This window comes from Brachyhypopomus gauderio, chromosome 15 (assembly GCF_052324685.1).
Source record: "Brachyhypopomus gauderio isolate BG-103 chromosome 15, BGAUD_0.2, whole genome shotgun sequence".
NCBI lineage: Eukaryota > Metazoa > Chordata > Actinopteri > Gymnotiformes > Hypopomidae > Brachyhypopomus > Brachyhypopomus gauderio.
The window spans coordinates 20,644,385-20,654,460 of NC_135225.1; the positions used below are offsets into that span (position 1 = coordinate 20,644,385).

Genomic DNA, 10,076 nt, shown 5'->3' on the forward strand with positions numbered 1-10,076 from the left:
TACCTAAATATCGCACAAACCCTCCTCACCCTCCTCCTTCAAACAAACAAATAAACGAATAAATAAATAAATAAATGGTGGGTAGGAGCGCAGGTCTCAGTTCGCCAACAAGTAATATTCCGTGATAGTCGCCAGAAGAGAGAGAGAGAGAGAGAGAGAGAGAGAGAGAGAGAGAGAGAGAGAGAGAGAGAGAGAGGAGCATTATCAACCCCCGTCTCCGGTGGAACGCTGATTCGTACGTTTTCCCCGTACAGATATAGCGTAGGCGAAGTTATTATCAGCAGAAAATAATACACCTATAATCGTGTAGGAGGTGAATTTATGCAAAGCACTGAAAACTTGATGTGGTGCTGAACTCCATCCTTGAAGCCTGAACAACGGTCTATCTTATCAACCTGCTTTGAAAAATAACAGAAAGAGTAACAGACGTTTGGGAAATAACATTTGGTAATATTCGTCCCAGTCTTGTTCTTCTGCTGCAAGGTTTCGTCTTCATTATTACGGTAAGTCTTCGTGCAATAGTATATCCATAGTTTTTATTATTATCCGCTATCAGTTTCAACGCTTTTGGGATGGCCGTTACTATTCTGTACTGCTAAGCAATCTCAGCGGCTGTGGTTAAAGTCTTTAAATTAGACGTCATGTGTCAAACTTTAAATCATGCCATGCTCTTTCCTTGCTCTTATTTGTTTAGTTAAATAATACCACACGTAAGGACACAGGCAAGGACCTAAAGCAATCACCTACTGAAGTTATACTGTGTACAGACAGTGAGGGAAAGATAGGAGTGCTCAAACTACTCAAATAATAGTTATAGGCTATTGGGTGGTGAAAGTACTGTCCACCTCCCCAAAGTTTAAATGAAGCCTACGCCACTGATGACACAAGTTCCTGAAAAGTTCTGAATGAAATGTTGGATCATTTGAGCCACATTCACCCCTTGGTGGTATAGTGTATTTTTTTTATATTGGTACAGCTCCTGAATCAAAATGAACAACATATATAGGAATGTTTTTTTTTAAATAGTCATATATTATATGCATATAGTGTATGTTGCATTTTATGTGTATAGTTTTTTTTTTACAGTAGACATTGTCACAAAAAGCCAGAATGTCCAGACCTCTGGTGAGTGGACTGAGGGTTTCAGACTGATCTGGAAGAAACTTTGAAAGGAGGCAAGATTAGAAGAACCTTTTCTCTTCTTGGACGCACCAGATAATGAAGCTAAAGTAATATCAAATGTACCAGTGTGAGTAAACAGCCATAATTGGATTACACAGTGTTATCTCTGAGGTAAGCCTGTGTTAAAGTTCTAGTCTAGAAACACTATTTATGTTGGTCATATGCAGGACGTTGGAGACATGAGAGTATGTGCAGTATGAACGCAAAGGAGATACACACAAATAGTCCGGTCTGGAATTCATGATGCACTGACAGTATATGAGGCTGTTTATATTTCAGAAGAACACGGAGTTCATGAGGTGAGTCTGACACATTGTTAAATGCAAACTCAGGAGACAGAGCATCAGACCAGGTTATTGTAGGCTGGCAGTTGTCACAGCTGGCCGTCTGGTAGAACAAGGAAATAGGTGAGAGTGATCAAACAAGCGTGGTTCCAGAGAGCTATAAAAACAGCAGCAGGGTACCACAGTTGGACCTCAGACCGGTGTCAAATCAGGCAGCGGAGGAGGGAAGCTCGCAAGTCTGCTTTTGACTGCAGACTGGCATCACATACAGCAAAGCAGAGACAGAAAGCAGACTGTTAGCCATGTTTTGAGTACAGATACTTCATGTATACTTAATAAAAGAGCTTAGCAAAAAATACATAAATAAAGCTGCCGAGCCTGAAGGAGACACAGGGCGTGTCGTCAACTCCGCTCTCACGAATCCCGCGTGAGCATTTAAGAGCAGTACGATGATAGCAGTTTCCTGTTGGCTGACATCAGTGCATCCTAGGGTAGACGTGTATTATTCTCAGTCGGTCTTTTGGGTCATAGACACGAATATTAAAATGAACAGTTTTGAGTGTCTTCAACAGAAACAAATGAAAGTGATAACTTTCCTGTTCTTCCAGCAAACTCTATAAGGCTGTTTTGTCTGGCCTAGTCTTGGGGTGTTCAGTTAAAACACACCACTTCTCAAAAAGCCCACTGTTTTCCTAACACCACCTGAATACATACAGTGCCAAGAAACATCAGGGCCTGTGACGCAGTTATAAATAATCCACAGTTTTTTTATTACATGACTGTGACATTATAAAATAATAGACAATAGACTGACCTTATGAGGAAAATAAATTAACTTAGTTGTATTGATTTAGTTCTCAAAGTCTTTTGACATTAGATGTTATTTATTAACAAATGGTAATGATCAAATATTTATATAATGCTGTTTCAAAGGCCAAGAGCATATATTATCACAGAGATAACTCAATAATTTGATATTAATTTGCGGTGAATGTTAAATGACTTTGCTCTTAAGCAAAAAGCAGATTCCACAATAAGATCAATGATCAGCCCTGTTCCAGGATGATTCATTCAGCATGAGAAAGTCCTTGAAATTCATCATATCAACCAAAAATGATTAATTATACTTTTAACTATATTCAACAACATAAATATGTTAAAAATCATTGATTAACACAAATTGACAAAACCATAACTGTCTAAAATGGTAAAAAATATAGACAGTAAAATAATACAATAAAATACATTTTGACAGTGTGAAGTTTTAAATCTTTAGCTGTACTAGAACTGAGACTGCCTAAGATAGCACATTGAACCAGAATGTCTACCACTCACTGTAACCTAATTTATAAAGGACTTTTTCAAACTCACCAAATACACTTTGTTGTTCTGTTTTTAATCTCAGTTTTAACTTTAATCCTTGCAGTAGAACAGTAAAAGTAATGAATTTGAGAAAGAAACAATATTTGCTTAAACATTGAAGGTAATAGGTATTATGGTAGGCTAATGTATGCTTAATGCATAAATGTACATTTACCCTAAACTTCCATTCCATTATTCCATTTTTCTTTCAGAATTGTCAAAACTGTTATATTTACTCATGCATTTACTATTACAGGTGTTAAATTTCCTTTAGTCTGTCTATAAGACTATGGAACCTGCCATGAAAAGACCACGATGCACACTGGCCAGTACTGGAGCCACTAACTCTGATACCTAATGTGAAATTATTCACCCATGAAATAAAGATTTGAGTGAAAAGATCAAGATAATTAATACTTAGAATACTTAGAAAAACTGTGTAATAGCATATCTTCAGTAGGTATCCTTGTCATGGATAACATCACATGTTTGGCGGGAGGCATTGGACATCCTCAAAGTCAAACAGCCAGAGATGAACAGGAGCCCTTTATGGACCTCTATGACATGGACTATGGGGTACCGGCCGAGGAGATGCCGGACACAACGCAGGGACTGGCCTACTTCGTAGCCACCATCGTTATCGGGGTGGTGCTCGTCTGCATCATGCTGGTGTGTGGCATTGGCAACTTCCTGTTCATAGCCACGCTAGCTCGCTACAAGAAGCTGAGGAATCTCACCAACCTCCTGATTGCAAACCTGGCCATCTCGGACTTCATCGTGGCTGTTGTGTGCTGCCCTTTCCTGGTGGATTATTATGTGGTGAAACAGCTGTCTTGGGACCATGGTAAAGTGCTTTGCGCCTGCGTTAACTACCTCCGAACTGTTTCTCTGTATGTGTCCACCAATGCCTTATTGGCCATCGCTGTGGACAGGTTGGTCAAATCAGATATCCATATCCCCTCTGGTGGACGATGTTTGTGTTGAGAAAGTTAGCCCCGGGCTAAGAGTCACCATAATGCATTTAAAATGAAAAATACCCGTTGCCTAATTGACACCTAACCACATGTGACATTTCCCCTGGACATCCACTGCACTCACAGTTAGGTCTTCAACAAATCAGCACTAAGATGCGAATGCTACGGACACAAGAGACAAGCTGAGACACTCAAACCACTATTTTGTGCGTTCAGTAATGTCCTGGCAAAACAGAACGGTGCGTGAGCTTGTACGTCTTTCTGTATGACAATACGCGCAAAGCGTTTGACTCAGATATGCCAGGAAAAAACCATTTAGTGCTGCTCTCCATGAAAGAATGAAAATGAAAGCACTAAAAAAAAAATCTAATTTCATGTGGGGAGAAGAAGTTATACAGCAGCACATTACTATAGCAAAACAGAATTAAATGGTCTTGTTGCCCATTCTCCAAGATGGACTTTGCAATTTTCTAAACAGACGTCTGTTTTTTTAGAGTACCATTTGGCATTTGCAGCATTCAAATTTTGTCAATACATTAAAGATGAGCTTGTTTCTTTTCCATGAATTCCTGTAGATCATATTCCTTGTATTAGCTCTTACCTAGTATGTATAATATAAAATTATATTTAAATAAGTAAAATATGATGAAATATCTATGCACTAGAGCATCTTAACATTTGGGCCACAGAGTAATATTACAGAGAAGAGAAGACATAACACTGAAGGAAAGGTCAGCTTTTAAGATGTCACAGAATGACATCTGTATTGCACTGGAAATGCTCACCAAGTAGACATCAGTGTGGTTTCAGTCAGTCTTTGAAGTGCCCCCCCCCCCCCCCCCCACCTCTTAATCTGATTACAGTATGGGTACCATTATCATCATAACAAAGCAGTAGCTATTTGAACTCCATATAAGGCCATTCAACACTGATGAAGGACATGAATCACATATGGACAGCCATAATTGCACATGGAGACATAGACCACACATGAACAGCCACAATTACACATTGCACAGTGAAATCTAGAGACTCACTTTAAAGAGTGAAACTCTAATCTGAAACTATAATGCATCATTAACTGCAATGCAAGTTAACTGAGATATCTAAAATTGAGTATATTCAAATGCTCACTGTGAACCTTCAAATTATGAACCTTCTTTCCTTTCTAGGTACATGGCAATAGTTTACCCATTAAGGCCCAGGATGAAACATCAAACCGCCTACTGTCTAATCACAGGCGTGTGGGTTGTTCCTGTTCTCATATCCGTACCCTCCGCCTACTTCACTTCTGTGACCAAAGTCCCTCATGGGGCCAATCGCACCAAAACCTTCTGTGCTCAGATCTGGACAGTGGACCAGCAGCTCTACTACCGTTCCTATTTTCTCTTCATCTTTGCTGTGGAGTTCCTCAGCCCAGTCATTGCCATGGCCCTATGCTACGTCCGCATCTCCAAGGAGCTCTGGTTCAAGAGTGTCCCCGGCTTCCAGACGGAACAGATCCGAAAGCGCTTACGCTGTCGCCGGAAGACGGTCATGGTGCTCATCGGGATCCTGACAGCATACATTCTGTGCTGGGCACCATACTATGGATACACCATCCTCCGTGATTTCCACCCGACCCTCATCTCTAGGGAGAAGAACTCACTGGTGGCTTTTTACATCATCGAATGCATCGCCATGAGCAATAGCATGATCAACACCTTCTGCTTCGTCAGTGTGAAGAACAACACAGTGAAGTACTTCAGGAGGGTTGTGCTGCTCCGATGGAAGTCTACCTACACCTCTAAGAAGACACCAGATGAGACAGAGGTGAGGACACTGTCCATGCCCATGACTGAGGAGATTGACTGTATACAGCTGAGGTGAAGAATAAAATATTGATGATTCACAGCCGTTTTATTGCCATTAAAGCGGTCCTCCAGACAGATGGCAATGGTATTGTTTATCTCGTGGTAATCTTGTGTATTTTAAATGGTACACTAGTTTTAGTGTCAAAAAATGTGCAATATATATATTTTTTAAATGTTTTAAAAACTTTTTATTTTTCTTTTTGATACCGCATTTAGAAGCATGTGAACAACTGCCTCAAAGTAGTTCCTTATGGCAGTAAATTAAACATTCAGTGAGGATGTCACTGTATTAGGTGTTGATCAACTGTCTACATCTTGAAGAACATGCGCAGTGGATGTGATTTCTCCCCAGTAGAAGCACATAGTTATTTTATGGTAAAAATGTTGCTGTATTTTGTGTATGACATTAAGCCAAATAAATGCATTCTTGAGAAAAACCTTTTGTGTCAGCTTGGTGCATGAGTGATGTATAGTGATATATGTTAATCATAGAATCAGTTAATGGAATTAATGCTATATACTTTTTATCATCACTAGCTGTGATTGCATTATGCAGTAAAATTATTAATTACAAATCACAAATGGATGAAGAGATAAGTGGATGGCTGAAGCAGTTAATGAATGAGTTAATGAGTGAGTGAATTATTTTGAATTTGGAATAGACAGTTTTTTTAAATCTATAATCTAAAACAAATGATATATCAGAAATAGAAACATGTTTATGAGTATAACTTATGATTATAACTACATTCTGCTAGTGCTTTCACAGTGAATCGGGGACATACAATAGCTATAGGATTTGTGACAGGTGATGTGAAAGTAAAGGACGTCATCATGCCAATCTCAGGGAATAATGGAGTTTTTTTAATAAACAAGAAGGTGCGCTAACTCAAACCCGTGAGTACATAGACAGGGTTGAAACAGTGAACGAGGGAGGAGAGGCCAAGACCATTTAATACACATAGCAATAAACAACATGACACATTCACTGTGACACATGCAAACACAAATACATACAAAGGCCGACAACGGGGAATGACACGTACAGGTTTATGTACATATGCTAAAGAGGGGAAAAGCAAGAGACAGGTGAAACATGCTAACGTAGGGAAAGCTAACAAGGGGCGTGGCACAATGACAAACACACTTGAAACACAGGCACACAGTGGGCCATACCAAGGGTGGCCGGACAGGGGGGATGGGTGCGCAGAACCGTTAAAAAGACATATAGACAGAAATTTGACCCTCAGGTGGCAAACTCCCTAATGGTTAACGCCCACCACAGGGACATACACAACGTAACAAAAGCATAACAAACATAAAATATTACAACTGCTGATGCAGGCCTCTGTACCATGACAGGATTCCTCCACAATTAAACAAACAGAATTATTACAATGAAATGTCAAAAATTAATCCTGTACAAAACACGATAAAACCAAAATAGAGGACAATGGAGCCACCTCTCTCCATCTACTGAAGAGAGGGTCTAAAATCAGATGAAAAAAAAATTTCCCATCAGAAAACTGATGGACTACAGATTTGTTACAGAAGATTTGTTTATAGATAGGTAGATAGATACTTTATTGTCATTGCACAAGTACATCGAAATTGAGCAGCAATCCCAAGGTGCTAGACATAGACATATAAAAACTATAATACACAGGTAAAAAAGACAAAATACGAAATAGTGCAAACTACACTGATTTGTGAGAGTGTGTGTGTTTAGATGTGTTCAGTTCCCGCACAGCAATAGGATAGAAGCTGTTTTTGAATCTATTAGTACTGGATGTGATGGACCTGAAGCGTTTTCCCAAGGGCAACTGCTGGAATAGATGACGTCCAAGGTGGGTGGAGTCTTTCAGGATGCTGGCTGCCCTACGAAAATAGAGTCTCTGCTGTGCCTTCTTGACCGCAGCCATGGTGTTTGTCATCCAGGAGAGATCTTTGGAGATGTACGTACCCAGGAATCCGAAGGAAGGAACTCTTTCCGCACAGTCTCCATTTATGAATAGTGTTGTGTGGTCCGCACGTTTCCTCCGGAAGTCTATGATGAGTTCTTTTGTTTTGGAGTTCAGGGAGAGATTGTTCTCTGCACACCACACAGCCAGTCCCTGGACCTCATCCCTGTAGGCGGTCTCATCTCCTCTGGATATGAGTCCCACCATGGTTCTGTCATCCACAAACTTGATGATGGTGTTGCTGGAATGAGTGGGGGTGCAGTCGTGAGTGTAGAGTGCGTAGAGGAGAGGGCTCAACACGCAACCCTGTGGAACTCCAGAGTGTTATACTGGAGGAATGATGGCGGCCTAATCTAACAGACTGAGGGCAATAGGTCCTTAATACAAATACAGGTGGGATGGGAGAGTCCCAAGTCTGTGAGTTTAGTAGTCAGTCTGCTGGGGAAGACCGTATTAAAATCAGAGCTAAAGTAAACAAATAGCATTCTCACATTCCTCTGGTGCTCCAGGTGTGTGAGTACTGTGTGAAAGGCAGTGGTGATGGCACTATCAACATACAAATATTTAGAGTAACAATATTTTAACTATGAAAGTTGACTGAAGGCTCAGAGCCCGTTATCAAAGTGTGATGTAGGCCACACAGAATATATACAAGGACCTATCCAACATGGATCCTCATACTCCTTACAGTTCAAAACTACTTATACCAACCATAATGAGACAGAAGCGGCAAATGTCTGATCAAGGCTACTCTTAAATCTCATCTATTTTGGCAATGCACAATCAAAAACAAGAAGAAAAAGCAAATACAAAACACTTTGTGACTAAATGGATAAATAACAATTCCCAGAAGGCCTGCTTCCACTAGTTGGAAAAAGGTTTTAATATTCTAGTTGGAATAAGGTTTTAATATACTGTTTTTTCAGTAAGACATTAGTGCTAATGAATCGGCGGTTCCTCTAAAGTTTGGCCGTTCAGTATAGTTTAGAATAAAAACATACAAACAACAAAAGTATTTATACTGGAAAAAGAGGTAATGAATGGCCAACTTGACTGACGTGTCTTTAACTTTGTGTGTCTGACGTATACAACCAGTGCAGACGTCAATGTGTAGACAAAACGGGTACCTAACAGCAAGGCCACGAATGATCAAACAGCTCAACACCACCCAGAAACAGGCTTTGTCTCTTCCAGACACACAGAACATCGCTTCTTATCAAACTTGACCTAAACAACAAACCTATGCTGCCAAGCCAAGTCCCGAAAGACTATCGATTACGTCCTCTCAGGGTCAGGCCCATTAACCTACTGCTACTTACACTCTAAAAGTAGAATGTATATATATATATATATATATATATATATATATATATATATATATATATATATATATTTCCACCTGCTTGATGTACCTGTCACATCAAATAATCAAATTCCTGATCACTAGGAAAAGATCACACTGCAAGATGTGTCGGCCATGTTTAGTGTCATCTTTAATGAAGAGAGATGCATAAAGTGTGACATTAAACATACCGACCCTTGACATCACATCTTGTAGTCTTCATACACAGAGGGCCAATTCAAAATTCAAAATAAAACAAAATTTGTGTTTATCATTTATTGAAAGAAAGAAAGAAACAAACAGACAAAGAAAAAGAAAGATAAAGATAAAAAAACTAGCATACATTATTTTGGTACGTTATACTCCATGCAATTTACCTTGATTTAGACTCTTAATTTGATATCATATTTTACCCTCTGTTACTGTGACAGTGACTGGCAGAAGGTCTGCTAATGTTCTCTATTAATTTAGAGATGTCCATTTAGTGTTTGTTGGCTAATGTAATTTTGAGCTCATTATACTAATCTCATCTGTAGCAGCTGTGTGAGCAAATAATTTGCTATAATCACAGACGATGTTTATTGCTCTCATCCGTCTTCTAGGGTGGCCTTTCCCTGTTCAGCCACTAATTAAAACAGAGGTCCTGGATTCTCAGACATTCGTCCTTCCAAAGGATTGAGCACTCCTGTGCTATTATCAGACCTAAAACAGGTTTGGTGGGTACAAACTGGTACATTTCATGCAGAACACATGATTCATGATTAGGACAAAACTATTGTTTTACAAGGACCTTTTTTACATTCTGTTTATATTGTTGAATCTCGACATTTACAGTTTTTTATGCTTAATTAAAGTCTCTATGGAAGCTGTAAACAAATTTTTGAGTCTTTGTGTCTTGAATATTAACAAAACAACATGATATTTGAACAATTATATCTTTTTGAACCATTTATGAGTCAGTTTTTCTTTTCAACCATTTTAGTGTTTTTCCAAGTATGCCCAAAAATGCCTGTCCTCACTGTCATGCTGGGAAACTAAGGGCTTTAATTTTTGAATGGAAAACATATACTTTATTAACTCAACTGCAGTTATGTGTCCATAAAGGTCCAATATGTCAC

At 39.2% G+C, this 10,076-nt stretch overlaps 1 protein-coding gene across 4 annotated transcripts; it reads left to right on the top strand.

The window, feature by feature from the left end:
- Nucleotides 1–233: 233 nt before the first annotated feature.
- On the top strand, nucleotides 234–5,934 carry prokr1b (prokineticin receptor 1b). 4 transcript variants are annotated; one of them, XM_076974929.1, is made up of 5 exons: nucleotides 234–503; nucleotides 1,073–1,249; nucleotides 1,350–1,481; nucleotides 3,085–3,760; nucleotides 4,975–5,934. In XM_076974929.1, exons 4-5 carry the CDS (start codon nucleotides 3,300–3,302, stop codon nucleotides 5,669–5,671), a joined length of 1,158 nt encoding a protein of 385 aa, XP_076831044.1. In that variant the 5' UTR covers nucleotides 234–503; nucleotides 1,073–1,249; nucleotides 1,350–1,481; nucleotides 3,085–3,299; the 3' UTR covers nucleotides 5,672–5,934. The 4 variants fall into 4 exon arrangements, with proteins under 4 accessions (XP_076831044.1, XP_076831043.1, XP_076831046.1 ...); XM_076974928.1 differs by having other exon boundaries at nucleotides 1,087–1,249; XM_076974931.1 differs by having other exon boundaries at nucleotides 1,090–1,249.
- Nucleotides 5,935–10,076: the final 4,142 nt, after the last annotated feature.

Coding starts and splice junctions, on each gene's coding strand:
- prokr1b (XM_076974929.1), top strand. CDS start 3,300: ATGGATAACATCACATGTTTGGCGGGAGGCATTGGACATCCTCAAAGT. Junction 3,761..4,974: donor TTGGCCATCGCTGTGGACAG/GTTGGTCAAATC, acceptor TTTCCTTTCTAG/GTACATGGCAATAGTTTACC.